The sequence below is a fragment of the Hibiscus syriacus genome, unplaced genomic scaffold (genome assembly GCF_006381635.1).
Source record: "Hibiscus syriacus cultivar Baekdansim isolate YM2019G1 unplaced genomic scaffold, ASM638163v2 tig00110294_pilon, whole genome shotgun sequence".
NCBI classification, from domain to species: Eukaryota; Viridiplantae; Streptophyta; class Magnoliopsida; order Malvales; family Malvaceae; genus Hibiscus; species Hibiscus syriacus.
Window position 1 is genome coordinate 298156 of NW_024062666.1, and position 17734 is coordinate 315889.

The 17734-nt window shown below is 35.0% G+C and overlaps 2 protein-coding genes across 7 annotated transcripts; both read right to left on the bottom strand.

Annotated features, from left to right (window-relative positions):
- Positions 1–863: 863 nt before the first annotated feature.
- LOC120116393 (general transcription and DNA repair factor IIH subunit TFB1-1-like) lies at positions 864–11486 on the bottom strand. Of its 6 annotated transcripts, none has more exons than XM_039136900.1 (20): positions 11179–11486; positions 10797–10875; positions 10650–10711; positions 10424–10487; positions 9820–9934; positions 8728–8803; positions 8544–8639; positions 8318–8362; positions 8079–8135; positions 7751–7906; positions 4267–4332; positions 3923–4046; positions 3444–3500; positions 3233–3360; positions 2967–3158; positions 2773–2886; positions 2535–2612; positions 2054–2101; positions 1608–1676; positions 865–1215 (listed from the first exon to the last, which is right to left on the bottom strand). In XM_039136900.1, the coding sequence occupies exons 1-20, from the start codon at positions 11257–11259 to the stop codon at positions 1129–1131; spliced, it is 1794 nt and encodes a 597-aa protein (XP_038992831.1). In that variant the 5' UTR covers positions 11260–11486; the 3' UTR covers positions 865–1128. The 6 variants fall into 6 exon arrangements, 4 of the variants coding, with proteins under 4 accessions (XP_038992833.1, XP_038992831.1, XP_038992835.1 ...); XR_005515543.1 differs by having other exon boundaries at positions 1136–1215; positions 1608–1975; XR_005515544.1 differs by lacking the exon at positions 865–1215 and adding an exon at positions 1878–1975 and having other exon boundaries at positions 1615–1676.
- Positions 11487–13536: 2050 nt separating this feature from the next.
- On the bottom strand, positions 13537–17246 carry LOC120116363 (beta-glucosidase BoGH3B-like). Its single transcript, XM_039136873.1, has 9 exons — positions 16773–17246; positions 16419–16623; positions 16010–16100; positions 15771–15916; positions 15190–15433; positions 14994–15098; positions 14659–14841; positions 14370–14574; positions 13537–14155 (listed from the first exon to the last, which is right to left on the bottom strand). Exons 1-9 carry the CDS (start codon positions 16990–16992, stop codon positions 13668–13670), a joined length of 1887 nt encoding a protein of 628 aa, XP_038992804.1. The 5' UTR covers positions 16993–17246; the 3' UTR covers positions 13537–13667.
- Between the last annotated feature and the right edge of the window lie 488 nt (positions 17247–17734).

Below are 17734 nucleotides of genomic sequence, written 5' to 3' on the forward strand. Positions count from 1 at the left end.
TTAACAATGATGTTAATGTGTCACCATAATATGATGTCATATCATCATTAAAAATTTCTTATAAATGTCACATTAAGAATTATATTACTTTTTTAACCGTGGCGATCAAAATAAAATCAAAACAATACGTTAGATATGATTTAGAAAAAAAAAACAGTAGAGTGACCAAAACATAACAAAGTGACAGTTAAAGTACTAAAGGTGTAGTTTATCCACAATTTTTATTTATTAAACAACTATGTATTATTAGCCATCAACTTACTCATCCTACACAACATTTTTATTGAAAATTTTGTATTGATCAGAATTCCATATAGTTTGTATAACGAAATTTTATTTCGATAGTCTATCAAAAACACGGAGATTATTCAGGCAAGCCAAACGATTTCAGTGATTAAAAGAACAATTATTATTTTTAGAGGCCCCGTGTCGGATTAAAGGGATAATTATTATTTTTAGAAGTCCCGAATTCCAACACGGAGTTTGCATGAGTTTTTGAACATTCATTGTCAAATTATAAAGAATTCTTAAAACAAATATTATCTTATATTCACTTAAACTAATAAATAAAAAAATAGTCTATCAAAAACATTAAGTGAGCCCTTTCTTTCTTTCTCAGAAAAAGAGGTGCCTGACTTTTATATATAAAAAGAGAAAACAGTCTTTAGAAGTTAAGTGATAAAATAATCTCTACCAAAGAAGAAAATAAAAATCAATTGTATTTTTAAATTATCCATATGGATTAGTAATTGGCGGTCAAAACTAATAATTCAACTGATTAAACAATTTTATTCACACATCAGGAATATGACCTTCAACACAAAAGGATTAAACAATACTCGACCAAAATAAATCCAACAAATTTCATCCACCTTTAGTCTTGTAGGTTTAAAAGCTCAATCAAGCTAGAATCTAACCTCACTTCTCACCAATCAGGATATCCTGATGAAGTCATTTCTGAAAGCTGTTGAGTTTGTTTAGACATGAACCAAAACCCCATCCATAACAAAATTGATCTTAGGCTCTTTTCCGGAGCCTGGTCGAGAAAACACCCGCCGCACCAGGTGCACAGTTTTACAGGTGTGTACAAGAAGACAGACCGTGTATTACGACAATGGTAAAGTTTTCCTAAACGTATCCATTCGGTTTCTCTCCACTCTGTGTGGATCTCTTCTGCATACTAGCTTCATAATGTTGAATAGCGGCGTCTAGAGCCTGCAAAAGGGAGTGAACTTCAGAAAAATAGGTATACCTAACAAAACAAACTTCGACTAATAATATGCCGTAATAGGCATTGTCTACAGGAACCGGAATGAATGTATTATAGCTAATTTCATTCCATATGACACGATTCGTGACTGCAACTGCATGTGCTGCTAATACCATCAGCTCATGACACTAATGCAATTAGAACAAACCGAGCCAAGATTCAACCAAGGTCCAAAACCAGCACATGGGCAAACACCCAAGCCAGTACTAGAATTTTGAAGCCCAAAGTTCATGAGAATAAGTGAAACTACTACTGCCTGTAGTTTAATTCATATACTTCTTTGTATTCTCCCTTTCATTTTTCTGGACTTGAACTAAGAATTAAGAGAAGTTCTCACCTGATGCATTGGACGAACAAGGAGGGAAACCTGATTCCGAAGCTCCGATGGGACAGAACCCTTAAGCTCCTGGAATTTTATGGCAGGCTTATAAATGATATAGCTAAATTGGAAAAGCTAATTTTATCAATTGACGGAAATAAACAAATAAATAAATAAAGATACAGCCAAAGCATCCTCGACTAATCATCCAAAAAAAAATTATGCTTCAGCATCACTCAAGCCAGGAAGGGAAGTGAAGGGTAAGGGAGGGAAATTAGACAAAATCGCTTCATAAAAGGTAGAATTGAATAGAACTGAGCTTAAAAAATGCTAGTTAGGAAAATAATAGCATTAATTTAGAACTACAGGGACTATACTGTTATCATATGTAGACATAAACAACCATGAAGACAGGTACCAAGACGGGAAGCAGAAATTTAAAAACTTTTTTGTGAAAAATTTACCTCTAATTGTGGATAGATATTTGACATGGCATCCTTCAATCTGTTAACCTGCATACAGCAACTGAATGAACACTTTGGATGATAAATTCTAAAAAGTAAAGATTTTTAATCAAGGAAATTAATCACATTGCGATTTAACATTAAGAATGCTATGTTAGAATGTAATGTACATTTTCAGTTATCATCTGCTTTCAGTACAATGTTCAACAACTGAATACACAGCTTTTCCTTGAAAAATACACAAAAACAGTGTTGCTTCTTGTTTGAATAGAAAGGTTTTCTTTTTCTTTTTGGGACATAATTTCCCCCCTTTTGAAAAATTATATAAAACTTGAATCTTCATCCATTGACAGGAAAAATCATCAACCTTTATTAGTAAGGTATACCAGCTCCAGGTTTCTATAACTTAAACATGTAAGAATAAGTGCAGGATCTCCAGGTTTCTATAACTTAAACATGTAAGAATAAGTGCAGGATTTACCTTCGCATATAGGTAAGAGGTGGTGATAGGATATGATGCCCAAAAATGTTTGAGTAGTTCAAGGATTGAAGTCCAATGCTGGAAACATAGAGAAGTTTCTATAAGCAAGCTAGAAATAAAATTATCAAATTAAGTAAAATAAAAATGCACAGCCTTAACAGAAGGCAGGACAGATAATGTTCCAAAATCCATGGAGTAAAAAACAGCTATATCAATTACTCTAACGAAGAAATCTCACATGCAATAGGTCCTCCTTAGTTTTCCTTGGTAGCCTGTCCAGAACACTCTCTTGAGAATTTTTCCCAATATTATGTTTAGTATTGGAGATACTATAAGTCAAAGCATCAAAAACCTGCATCATAAAGTTTCACTGTTAGTTATTATCTCCAGCACTTTCCATTTTAACAAGCACCGCGAAGATATGGCTATTACCTGATGAGCAACTTCGGGTTTGACAATAGGCTCATTCAACCCCATAGCTTTGATCGATGATATAGAAGCCCTTAAAGAACCATACACCTCCGGGATGCTCAAACTGCATTTTATTTGTTCAGTTCCACTAAGTTCATCTCCAGAAGTTCCAAGTGCATTGGCTTGTTGAGAGTCAAAATAATCCCGAGGATCCTGGTTTGGGGCACAAACAATCAAGACATCTACAAAGAAGTGATCTATCAAAGCCACAAGGGAAGAGGAGTCACCTTAATGCAAAGTGGTGCTAATGGAAGAGTATTTGATCCCTGGAGATCTTCTATTTCAGTCATCCTTGATAACCTATCCAACCTCTCACGAGTTGTATCCCCATCAGATTCTCCCTTATTCGATGATTCTAATGCAAAGATAGAATGTAAATACACATTCTAGAGTATAAACCACAGTCGTCAGATGAATTAGGACAGAACAGATACAAACCCCGTTTTGACTGAGCAAGTGCTTCTGCTACAGCCTTTGTGTCTTCCAACTCCAGGTCTACATTTAAATTCATAGAATAAATGCAATTTAACAAGACAAATCTGTTTTCAAAAAGGAATATTGTACATCAAGTGTCCCCAAGACATTACTAAACAATATATACATATATAAGGATAGGATCCTGACCTGTTACACAATGTAAAACTCTTTTAGTTTTACACAGATTTAGAACTGTTGGATGAGTGAAAATAGATGGTTGAGATTAAAAGAGGAAATGAGAAGATATTCATTGGGGAAAAAAACGAGTCAATATCAGCCATTTATTTTCACTCATCCAACAGTCCTAAATCTTTGTAAAACTAAAGAGTTTTACATTGAGTAAGTAGATCCTAACCCTATATATTCATGCAAGAAGAAAAGAAAAGAAAAAATTAAATTCTCTGGTGGTAGATAACTTAAATTCAAGGGATAGCCTTTACCTACAGCTCTTCCCTCAAGAACAACTGCAGCATGCCGGTTAATATCCTGGGATAGAGTTCTTTTGTATAGCTCATTTTGTGACTCTTCCATTCCCTTATTACCATCGCGAAAGAGTCCATGATCCTGCAGATTAAGAAACATAAACAGATATGATTAGATATTTTGCCTGAAGTTGAGACTATAAAACTCATCCATTACAAACCTTAAACAAATATATATGAGCCAAAGGTAAAACCTAATAATTGAATCCAAAAAGTTCACTTTTATCTTCAAATTATCAAAAAGCAAACCTCCAAAAAGCAGTTACAAATTTATTTCACTCAAGTAATGACATCAAACATACAGGAAGATGTGTATAATCATCACCCTCATCAGCCTCCATGTCCAAAGTTGGGTCAACCCGACGGATCTGCAAGGAACATATTATACAAAGGGGTAAAGATCGTCCTCATCAATAGTATTATTCACAAGAAAGAATGTAGAATCAATGGAGAATGAAGATATCCCAGTTACAAGATTAAGTTTACCAGGTATTTTATGACTTTGATCGTAATGATTATGACATCAAGGCTATTCAAGGTTATTGTGAGGTTATAATTCATATTAATTGTAAATACCAATGTTATTTTAGTTTCATTTGGGTTTAGCAGACCAAGACATTCATGTATCTGTGACATGTTTGTGTAATATTTCAGTTTCATATTCAAGTTTAAAGTGTTTTATATTCAAATGATTTTTAAATAGTCGTGTGATGATGTGGAAGGAATTGGGAGCATGGGGTTAACCACGCTTTTATAACTCTGATTCCAAAGATCAGTAATCTGGAATGCATTGAAGACTACAGACCAATTAGCCTAGTTGGCTGTCTATACAAAATTATTTCCAAAGTTCTTTCTAGAAGGCTTGTGTCTGTCATTAAAGATATTATAAGCCCTACACAGTTTACTTTTATCCCGGGTAGGCAGCTGCACGAATGTGCTTTCTTAGCTAATGAAGCTATTGATTTTTGGAGGAAAAAGGGGAGGAAAGGCGTTGTTTTTAAGGCCGATTTTCGGCGTGCTTACGATTCGGTAGAATGGCCGATCTTATTGAGGCTTTTGAAAGTTATGGGCTTCGGAGATAAGTGGATTTCTTGGATTAATCTCTGCATATCTTCTGCTTCTATTTCGGTTCTTGTTAATGGTTCTCACACTGAGGAATTTATGATGGGCAAAGGGTTAAGACAGAGCTGCAGTTTGTCTCCTCTGCTATTTAATATAGTCGGGGAATTGCTGAACCTTATGCTGGTAAAGGCTGCTGATAATGGTTTGTTTGAAGGGTTTAGTATTGGTAGGGAGAATAATATTTTCTTGTTGACCCACTTACAATTTGCAGACGACCTAATTATTTTTTGCAGGGACTCTCCTACTCAAATTTTGAATGTTAGGAGAGTGTTGAGGATCTTTAGTCTAATGTCAGGGTTAAATCTTAATTTATCCAAGAGTAAGTTGTTCGGTGTTAACTTGGGAGAGGAACTTTTAGAAGAAAGGGTTTCGGTGGTAGGCTGTTGAGTGGGTGCTCTGCCTATGTCTTATCTTGATCTTCCGGTTGGTACTTCCAAGAACTCTGATCTGCTGTGGGAACCGGTGATCCAGAATTTTTCTTCGAAGCTAGCGGGTTGGAAAGCTTCAACTCTCTCGTTGGCGGGGAGATTGGTGTTAGTGAAGACGGTGTTGTCATCCTTGCCGATTTTCTTCATGTCCATTTTTAAAATTCCCCCTAAGGTTAATCGTAAGCTGAATTCTTTAATGGCTAGTTTCCTTTGGGGGGAAGGTCCAGAAAGAAAACGGATTCATTGGGTAAATTGGAATTTGGTGTGTCAACCGTTTGACGAGGGAGGCTTGGGTGTTTTGGACCTAAGATTGATCAATCGAGTGCTACTTGGGAAGTGGGTTTGGAAGTTTGCTAACGAGAAGGATTCCTTATGGAAGAACTTGCTTTGCTGCATTCACAATAGCAGCAACTTATCCTTATCTTTAAGCTCGGCAGTTTCTCCCCAAGACTCTTGGGTTTGGAGAGGTATTAGGAGTAACTATGAGAAGAGGGATGAAATTGGTGACTGCTTGAGGTCAAACTCGAAGATGCAAGTGGGGAATGGTAGATCTATTGCATTTTGGAATGATGTTTGGGTAAATAATTCAACTCTTAGAGAACAATTTCCAAGGATTTTTGCTCTTTCTATTAATAAAGGGGGGAGAGTTGCTGATTTTGGTAGTCAGGAAATCAGTGGTTGGGTTTGGAATATTCAATTACGGAGGAATTTATGTGACTGGGAACTAGATCAGTGTATTTCCTTGATGTCTTTGCTGGATAATATTGGTTTGTTGGAGTCAGTTGATGATTTTTTGGCCTAGTTTGGGATTGGTGACGGTCAGTTCTCGGCTAAATCTTGTAGATTGACTATTTCGGGCAAATCTAGAGGGAATTTCCAGTGGAGCAGTTGGGTGTGGTCTGGTTTGGCTCCTCCCAAGGTTCAAACTTTTTTGTGGCAGTTATCTCATTATAAAGTGGCTGTTAGAGTAGAGCTGAAAAAGCGAGGGGTACCATTGGAAAATGTTCTATGTCCCTTATGTCTTAAGGCTGATGAGACAATTCAACATCTTTTTATTGTGTGTCCGATTGCGGGGGAGTTATGGAGTAGGTTCCTTTGTCTTTGGGATGTAGTAACTGTTCTGCCTAAGGATCCTCAGTCTCTATTGTGCTCTTGGCCTCATCTTATGGCTTCGTCTTCTATTTGGAAGTTTATCCCCGGTGTTGTTTTGTGGTCTACTTGGATAGCTAGGAATTCGGTGGTGTTCGAAAACGGCAAACTTGACTTGGCTTTACTGTTTTTCATCTCCAAATTCAGGCTGGCGAACTGGTTTTTAGCAAAATATCCCAGGGCAAATATCCAGGTTGATTTACTGGTAGGGGATCCAAGGCTTGCTGACACTATTGGAGTTTGCCCTCCTAAGCGGAGGAAGGATACGTGCTGGCACCCCCTCCACCTGATTTCTTTAAGTTCAATGTGGATGGGGCGGTAAGGTCTGATGGGTCACAAGGAGGAATAGGGGGAATTTTGAGAGACTTGATCGACTCTAAGCTTATCTCCTTCTCTACTGCTGTGGGTCCTGGTCCGCCCTTGTTTGCTGAATTGAAAGCAATCAAAGAGGGTATTGTTGTTTTTCTGTCTTCTCATTGGGCGGGGAAAAGTAGATTAGTGTTAGAGAGTGATTGTTCTACGGTTGTGGATTGGATCTTGAGGCCTATTTTGACCCCCTCTTTTTTTAGGTCTTTGGTCGGGGACATTGCTGCCCTAGTTTTTGCAAAGGATATTTTGGTTAGATGGGTCCCTAGGAGCTGCAATTATGAGGCGAATAAGCTAGCTAAGGAGGGGATAGGTTGAACGCTTTGAGTGTCGTCGTTGTTATGTTGTGTTTCTGTTAGGTTTTGTTAGTGCAAAGTGTATCTTATGTAATTCGGTTTATTAATAAAATTGAGGTACTCTTTTCCTCCTTCATCTTGTTGCCTCTTTTTAAGAGGCAACGATGATGGAGGTTTTTAACGAGACCTCCTATTCCTATAAAAAAAAAGATTTCCCACTACAAGTTCTGTCTGATTCTCTTGATAAGTTCATCTGTTTCTCCTTCAATCTCTTGTGTTTCTCTCTAATTGAGCCCATCTATGTCTGATTTTCTCTCTTTCTTTCCATATTCTCTGTCCTTCCCACTTGTCAACATCAAGGATTATTACAATTTAAGAACATTCAGAATATAAGAAAAATCTAAATTTTTAAAAAAAAAGAGCACCTTCCTCCGCGCTTCACTTGCCAATATGTCATCCTGCTTCAGAAAAACAGCAAGTTCCTCATCTTCAGCAGCCTCGGCCGCAGCAGCAATACTGTTTTTCGTACTATGTAGGTATTCTGCTCTAAAATATTTGGTCCAGAAATTCCTCTCTGACATCTATAATCCAAAAAGGGGGGGGGAACACAAACACACAACAAGATATACAGAAAACATGCACAATAAACCATTACTCAATGGTCATCTTCAAATAGCCAATATAATAACAATAAGATCATCATTTGACAGGCTGGCTGCTAAAAGAAAAAAAATATTTTGATGCTCCAGGTACCTTGTTAGGAACATAACTTAAGAATGCACGATGAACAGCTGGCTTCTCGGCAAAAATCTGTCACAAATCAGCAAGTAACAGTTATACCAAGTCTGAGAGCGAAAGACCAATGCTTAAACTAGTCCTTCATATTTTCATATATGGTAGAAACAAAATCTACGAAACAGGATAAGTTAAAACAGGTGTTTGGCATTGACTAAATATAATGAAAGAAAGAAAAAAAGAAAAAGATACCATACTTGAAGAATGATCTCTGGGGTCAAATTAAATGTGACTTTGTTTGTCTGCATAACAACAGAACAAAAATCATCTAAACCTTTTGAACACTACTTACTTGGATAATGGCATGAAATAAACTAATGCATGGTAACCAATCTTGTGAGTGAGAGATAGTCACATGGGATGGTGAAAGATGTAAGCAGTACACAAATGTAAGTCAGAGTGCAAAAGAGAGAAAAGTTGTACCCGACCATCAGCTGATGGCTTGATGTCAGAAATCATTGCACTTTTAAAACCCAGCCGCTGTTTTTTCTTTTTACTGGCCTCTCTATCCTGTAATTTCTGCAATTGATGCATAGGAAGATTTTAATATTTATTCCAATATAACAGTATCTACAGGAGAAAACAAACGACTAAATGTGAAGTTAACCTTCCGTGTTGCCCAAAACTCAGCTTCTGTGAGGACGCCACTAAGAACAAATTGCTTGTGAAGTTTCTGCAGTTCACTGAGAAGAAGAAATGTTAATTTAATATGTTCTTATCAGCTCAGGAAGTTCCATCCAGTAGCAAAGAACCTAGCCAAGCAGCAGCAGTGAGCCAGTGACTTTCAAACTTAATGTGCAAGATGTGAAGGATAAGAATTATCATACATTCAGTTCAAGCAGTTACAGAATTTATGGCAGCAGAAAATATGTGATCGTTTACAAATCAAAACACCCTATCAGAAAGCATTATATAGGACTTCCAAGTCCATCATACATGTCTTTAGAAATGTAGATTATGGGGCTTCCAAATAATTGGTCCTATTCATGAACAATCACAGGATCCACCTCAAATTAAACAATATGAAAACAAGCAAAACAAGAGCCAACTGCATAAAAAAAGAAACATTTAGGGCACACATCCAGCAAAGAGTTTTATTTTATTTGCAATTCTGCCCAGAATGCTTAAATGGTTGTAGCAACTCGACTCAAATTCTGATTACCTTATTTATTCTATTTGACTTGAAAGATGTAAATATAAATATAAAGTAGCTATAATGTACAACATCCTTTGCCCATTTCAAACTTGCATATATTACATTCCACTGCTTGTGCATAAGCACTAAGGAAAAAAATTGTTGCAGAAATGTTCATACCCACAAAGATATGAAATATTTCTCCCAAGGAGGTTATTTCAGAGCAAACTTGCTGTCAACACCTTGTGGTTTTATTTAACTCCCTCAAGAAGTTATGATTTACAGAGTTATCTAATGCCAACATGAGTTTTTTACATCTTTACAAACTACAGACTGACTAAAAGTTTCTGTATCTATCTGAAACCCTTTCAAGCATAAACTTATTCCTCTAAACCACCATTATCTAAATAACTTCACCTTGCAGCATGCCTCTTTCCTATTTTCCTTCCCACGTTCAAATTGTTTATAATATATATTTTTTTTGTAGTAAGAAGCTTGAAACCCTCACCCAACCCAATTGGCATTCATAATATAAATTGGCACGACACCAAAAGGTAAAATTACCTATCTTCCTGTAATAACTTAATCCGTATCTCCATTTCAGCGGCACTGAGTTGTTCATCGGGATATGCAACAGAAGATTTTTCAGAAACTTCTCCACTCTTTGCAAGAACTTTTCCTATTCATGAGAAGCAAAAATCACATCTTGAAACAAGTGTACTAAAAATTCAATTAATGCAGTGTAACATGCAAGACATTGATGAGAAAACTTAAAAGAGAAAATAAGAGGAGGATGTTTTAAGATTTTATTTAGGATCAAAGAATACTTCATAAGTAAGCATGCATACAAATACATCTCAGGCTGATAAAGCCAACTATAGAAATTAAACAGAATTATACACTTGTTAAAAATGCAAAAAGACATTTTAATTGCCCAAAACCAAAAGCAAGAACAAGTTAACACCGTTGATTAGCTATGCATGCCAACAAGGAGAGATGGAGAAGCCAAAGGCCTTCTTAAACAATTTACCAAAAAAGGAAAAAAAAAAGATGTTCAAAAATATACAAGACAACAGCGCAGAACAACGAGAAACATAAAATTAAATCCTTAATAAAATCCTAAAAACATACCATTCCTAAACTCATTCAACTTAAACCTGTAACTTACCCACAAAATCTCGACAACCTTGGAGATCTGAATAATTTTCAAATTCGAAGATGAAACTCCCATTCTGAAAACATGTAAAGAAAACTTTTCAACATATCATTGATCCATCATAAAAAAAAACATTTGGATTCAATCTGAATAAATAACAAAATAAATAAATAACCAAAACCATGATTATCCATCCCTATAAAAGAATCATACATTCAATCAACATATACGACGATACCTGATTGTTAGTAAGGTTAAGCCATGGTGGCTTATTCGATCCCTCCTTTGTATGCTTTTGACCTGTGAATTTCATCATTTAAGCAGCAGTTTTTATAAAGTATGATAGCTAGAAAATGTACATACCGAATCACACACTGCAATATACCTTTGATGTATCGAAATTCGACATCAAGCTTTATGGCTGATTTAGGGTTATGAGGTACAAATAAAATTTTCTCTAAATTCTGTACAAAGCAAAGGTACTTAGATCATTATCTCTCTGAATTAAATCATTAGAACATTAGAGTAAAAATATATATACTAATACAATAAAATCCACCACAAACTTAAACTTAGTTCCTATAACATTCCAAAAATAATAACAATAATAAATCAAAAACATTTATCAATAAATAAAATGCACTTAAAACTTCAAAATTCAAAATTCATTAAAAAAATATGAATTATAAACGTAAGTTCATTATTCCTCTTCGACAATGATCAAATAGAAATCCAATAAATAAATTCAATAAAAACAAAATGAGTACCATTCTAAGAGTACCGGGAGTTCCAGGATCCTTGATTGTGGTCTTATACTTAGCTCGCTTAGTCACATGACCGGTCGCCATCTTCGATTAATCAGGAAAACAATTTACAAAAACGAATTAATATTGATTGCGGAAACCCAAAAATTGAGGTTTACAGTATTGTTTATATGGTAGTTAGAGAAAGAGAGAGCGAATCGAAAGGGGAAAACTGAAGAACGAAAGAGAAAGGTGTAGGCAGAGTGAAGAAGAGACGACTGAGAATTGAAAAACCAAGATCAACCCACAGAATTGAACAACTGGGAGAGACAACTATTAGCAGATTTTTATTTTTATTTTTATTTTCTTGAATACTGGATTTAATGAGTTTCAGATTCAAATATTAAATTTTAATTTGGGCTTCTTTTAAGCCGTTGGGCCCTGAGACAATCGCTGCTTTTAAATATGATTCGAAATTTATGATCAAAATTTAAATAAAATAATATTATTAATTAATATCATATTTATTAAGTATAAAAATATATTATTTAAATAGAATTTAAATAATTAAAATAAATATAAAATTATCAAAAAGTAACATAAAATTCTTTTTGATATTTCACTTCAAAATAAAGTAAGCATTATTTGAAGTGATATCTTAAATGTATCTTTATTTGAAAAATTATTATAAATTAAATCTTTAAAATTATATATATGTTGATTATAGATACGGATGTTAGAGGCAAATATTCGAATAAGTGGAATCAAAATTTTTAAATTAACGAGTCTTATTTTATAATTTAAATTTTATTTAATTTTTTTAATTAAGTCAAGTTGAGTTATTCAAATTTATATTTAAATTTAATCATAAATATTTATAATGTTATGATAATAATTTGTTTAATGACTTTTTTTAACTCATATATTAAATTTTTTAATGATTTTTTTAAAAAATATATATTTAAATTTAATTATTAAATAACTATTTGTTCATTTCTATTTTAAAGAAATAGATACCAAATACATTTCATTAGTTTCATTTATAAATGCAATTATACAAATTCTCATTTATATTAACCAAACATTTTTTAAATTTTCAGAAAATTAAAAATAAAATTATTTTCTAAAAAACATTTTCTAAAAAAAATTATTTCTGAAAAATAAAATTAAAAGATATTTTTTTAGAAGCAAACGGATCCTAAAATTTTTTGTATCTTTTAATAGAAATAACGAATTAATTTAGGAACGAATCTTAGCTTTTAAAATCTCGACATAATATAACTCGTGTTAGTATTAGTATATATTTTCTATACGTATTAGCATGTGTATCTTTTATAAAGAAAATTTATATACGTTTATTTTAAAACTTTCTAAATAGTCAAATAATTGTCTTTCGAATTCATGAACATTTTGGGGTTGGAAAACACATTAAAAGAATGTCCGACTTTAAACATGTTTTTGTGTGTGGATAATTCATCTTTTATTACCCAAAGAAGCAAAATCTACTACAAAAAAAATACCGATCTCAATACATTATATAAATTCTACATATAAAAAACAGATCGGTTTTAGTCAATCTCCCATAAAATACAGAGGTGAGAATTAACTCTATCATTCCTATTGATTTTCCCCCCTCTAAGTTTAATACCTACAAGTTATTTGATGCAAGCAAGGAGCTCGTTTTTGGATCAGGAGCATCCTGTAAAAATTCTTCGATTATGCTCCTCCCATAGAATGTAGATGTAGGCACACCAAGCAAGCTTGAGATTAGTGGTTTAAACATGTTTTTATTCGTTTCTAACTATTAAACAACGTTAAAACATGTTTTTGTACCAGTTTATTTATCTATTTGTTTCGAGGTGTAGTAAAATTTACCGATAGAGATTGATTCAAGTGGTAAACAGCTTAATATCATTAAAATAAGATCTCGAGATTCGATCTGAATTAGTCAAGACGAAACTTTGGACCCAGAATAACAACCAAAATAAATAAATATATATATTGACAATATTATGTCTAGCAATTCCAGACAAGGTTACTAAAATTTATTAATAAGTCATGTACTTTTTGGATTTGTTTTTACTTTTTGGATTTGTTTTCTCTCTCTCTGATAGTGTTATGTAATTATAAGATAATATTTATTTAAAACTTTTCTTTGTTATTAACTACGTATACATAGCCATATATACATAATTACTTGTACCCGTGACCTCTAAATAAAATAAGATTCTCTTTAACAAGTCATTTGAGTTTTTTTAGATTTGTTTTTAAGATAATGATTTTTGTATTAATATGTTTTGTAGTAGTATATATTTAACATTTTATATATTTTATCTATCATTATCCACAGTTGTATATATGTCCAATTCAATATTTCATCTTGTACATTGTACAAACAATAATACCAATCAAACTAAATTAAAGCTCTTTTTGCACACCTATTAAATATACTATTGAGAGAACTTGAAATATTTGATTTCTCCCTTTTCCATCCCATGAGCTCTAACGTGAACTCAGTTGTGCATGGTAGGTTTAGTAGTCAAACCAAATCCAAACGGAAAGAGAGGATCGTAATGTGGATCACCTAAGTTCAAGGGGAGCTGCTCAACAGTCTTGAACCAAGTCCTCGCAAGCTTGCCGGTGAACCCATAGTCACCAAACAGTACATCGGCAACACCTTGGCCCTCGGTCCCTGGAAGCCAAGCAGCCACAAGTGCATGAATCGACAAGAGATAGGGCTGCATGACAACCGGCCGGCCTGAGATGACAACGACAACACATTTCAAAGCCCCACAAACGTTGTATATAGTTTGCGGACCAGGCTCGGATATCGTAAGGTTCAGGCTGTCACCAAATGTTTCCGAGTACGATGGTTCTCCCACCACGACAATGGCAAAAGAGAATTTGTTGGTTTTGATAAAGTCTGCATCAGGGTTCTCATTGTAGACAACTTGAGTGGTCGGGTCGACTGTATTTTTGATAGCCTCGAGGATAGTGGTACCTGCATTCATGCAGATTGTGTTCATTCAACTGTAGAATTCTTAAAATAAAAAAAACTGTAGAAAATTTAAATTCGGTAATACTTTCCCTATCATAGGTCAATCGATCTAACTCTTCCATTACAAAACAACTTCAACAACGGTTGATCACTTTATTTGTCCAATCGGAAAGCATCTATGCTTCAATATGTTCTAAAGAGTGAATTCAAAATGTACCACTAGTGAGATCATTGCCACCCAGACCCTGCCAAGTAATGGTCCAGCCTCCGCACTGATAGCCCAAGTTATCAGCATGACTTCCAGCAACTAGTACCTTGGTTGCTTTCTTGGGAAGTGGTAACAATGGCGAATCAGCCGATTCACCGTTCTTCAGAAGGACGAGGGTTTTCCTCACAGCTTCCCTTGCTAACTCCCTGTGTTCCTGATCAAAGCTCGTTAACTAAACATAAATGGCGAGCATTCAAATCTCCATTTATAAAAACAGAATAGATTCAATGTAATGTACCACACTCCCAAGTTGGTCTACCAAGCCATAATCAGCCATCGGATTCTCAAAGAGACCCATGACAAATTTAACTCTCAAGATTCTTTTTACAGCATCATCTATCCTGCTCATTGGAACGATTCCGTGCATAACCTGATAAGTTAGCTCATCGATGAACTCCGTGAAGTTATTAGAAACCATGATCTGCACAACACCAAGCGATTGTATATACAAATATTAAATGCTTAAAGGGATGTCAAACAAAATGCTATCTGTAAATAAAAATTGGTACACTGTTGGCAGCAAATATTTGAAGAACATGACAGAGATAATAATAGTACAAAATATTCACAGACCATATCAATACCAGCACCAACTCCAGCTTCTACAGAATACGAGTAGTTAGCATGTGGAGGAGAGGTAATCTTATCGATACCGAGCCAATCTGATATAACGAAACCCTGAAATACACCCAAAGACATATGTCGAACCAAATGCTTTATACCGGTTAGCATAGGTAGAGACACATTTAGTTCAATTCATTTTTGTTACCCTGAACTTTAGCTTGTTTTTCAGGAGGCCGGTCACAAGATCATGATTTGCGTGCATCTTTTTCCCATTCCAGCTAGAGTAGGATACCATTATTGTTGCAACACCCTTTTGAATAGAGTTAACATAGGCTGGCATGTGAATGCTGAGTAATCCATTCAAGCTAATTGCAGTATCGTTCTCATTTATTCCATTTGTTGTACCTCCATCTCCCAAATAGTGCTTAGCACAGGCTGCCACCTTTCTCCTAAATATGAAAAATTGATTGATTAGTTAAAAACGGAGACCTAATCAAACCAATTCGATTCACTGAGTTCATGCATACATCATGAGAACCTATATAACTTGGAAATTATATTAATCTTGAATATATATAGGATGGGACAAAATTTTGGTTGATCTTTACTCTGCCTTAAGCATAAAGCACTAGATGGAGGTTCAGCCTGTAATGGCCTGCAATGTATTAACCAAGCCACATTATTAAACCTAAAGGTGTCTGAAAGATTTAACAGAAACTTGGGGCACTTATCGTTCAGAATTTGGCAGCATAACTAAGTGCTAGCGTTTATAGCAAAGACTATTACTTTCCAGAAACAAAGGGAACACCCTTTTTAGAATTGGCAGGGATATCTCCTTGTAAACCAGGTATAATCTCTGTCATTAATTGAACAATCTTATGATCCTCGCTGTAGCTTTCGAAGCATCGACCCCATCTTGGATCCCTGCAAACCTATGAGAAGTAAAAACAAATGCACTATTAGTACACATGGTCTAGGCTTACTCACATTATTCAACGGTCGAGCATGTTCCTGTGTTCAATTACCGCAATGCATGGAGCAAAGACATAGGGAATTCCTGTAGCTCTAACTTCGAGAGCAGTTGCATCTCCAATATTCTTGATAAGCTGAGGATCCCTGCAGAGTAAGTGAAGATGACTGAAGAATCCCAAAAAGGGAATTGTCGATCTATTGATTCGACTTTAGTTCCAAGGCTATCCATCACCTGCTTGATTGATAGGGTATGGGAACTCAAATGTAACTTAAACTATTTGCAACTGTTCAAATTTCATCCATTGAAATTAGCACCATTACAATTTGAACCTCAAATCATTCCACTTCAACAATAAGACACTTAAGATCAACTTTCTGAATGACAACCCAAAAGTGAAAGACAATCTCTCAGGCTAAATGTAGAACCTTGAACAATGGCTTACCTCAAGATATATGCCTTACCTGGTCACTCCAAGACCAACATTATGAGGAAAAATAGTAGCTTTATACACATTGTTGTGGCCATGAACCGCATCGATCCCATATATCATCGGAATACCAAGACGTGTCGATAAAGAGCCATTTTGAATCGTGTTAACCATCCTAATCCAAGTCTCAGGAGTAGCTTTTATAGCGGGTACACTCCCTCCACCACTCAAAACACTACCTAAAAAAACCACAGAACTCCAATTACCTCACAATTTCTAATGCAAAACTAATAGTGGAATTGCCCTAAACAATCAAGGAAGACAACTACAGAACAAATGAGATATCTAAACCATTTAATGATTGTTCAAGAGATGGTTTTGTTTATACCAATAAAGTATTTGTTCATAACATCAGGCGTGGCAACATTGCGCTCGATCTGAGTCATTTGGCCGATCTTTTCAGCCAAACTCATCCTGCTCATCAAGTCTTTGATTCTAACACCCAATGGCTGTTTTGGGTCTTTGTACTTCACATATGATGCTTCTGAGACAGCTGTTAAGCAGCATAACAGTAGAAATCCCAAGTTGGGTATTGAAAATCTGCCCATTTTGTGAGTTCCCAGATCTAGTTTTTGCTCTGAAAGCCTGAAGATATGAAGATAGTTAGGATCGTGGTAAGTAAGCTAAAATGTATTTTAGCATGAAAATCAAATATTGGCGTTACAAAATGGCAGAAAACATGGAAATCAAATGCAAAAGCTAAAAGTTAAGTGCTGTAAAACCAAAAGAAAGGGATGGTTTAGAGTTCAAAAGCTACTAGGAATTGACACCAAGGAGATTGTAAAAGATAGGTACTGAAGATATTTTTCTCTGGTCAGAATGAGACTGCGTGGGAAGGCTGAAACTGTAAGAGTGGCATATATTAATTATCTTATCATTTAGAGAAAATAATCTCAGCGATAAAAAATACCTTATAATATATCATTTTAATCAAAAAAATTAGATTTATCAAAATGACCAACTAAATCGCAATACAATCGATAATTCACAACGTGATCTCTAGTATCGCAAATCAGTTTCCAGATTCGCAACGCGATTCTGACTATCGCATTGCGATTTTCCAAATTCGCGTTGTGATTTTCCGAATTCGCAATGCGAATATGTAAATCGCAATGCGATTATGACTATCGAAACGCGATTCTAATTATCGCAACGAGATTCTGACTATCGCAACGCGATTCTGACTATCGCAACGCGATGCTGACTATCGCAATGCGATTTTCAAAGCGCCATTATTATCGCAACGCGTATTTTTTTTTAAATTCCAAACACGAATATTAATATATCGGA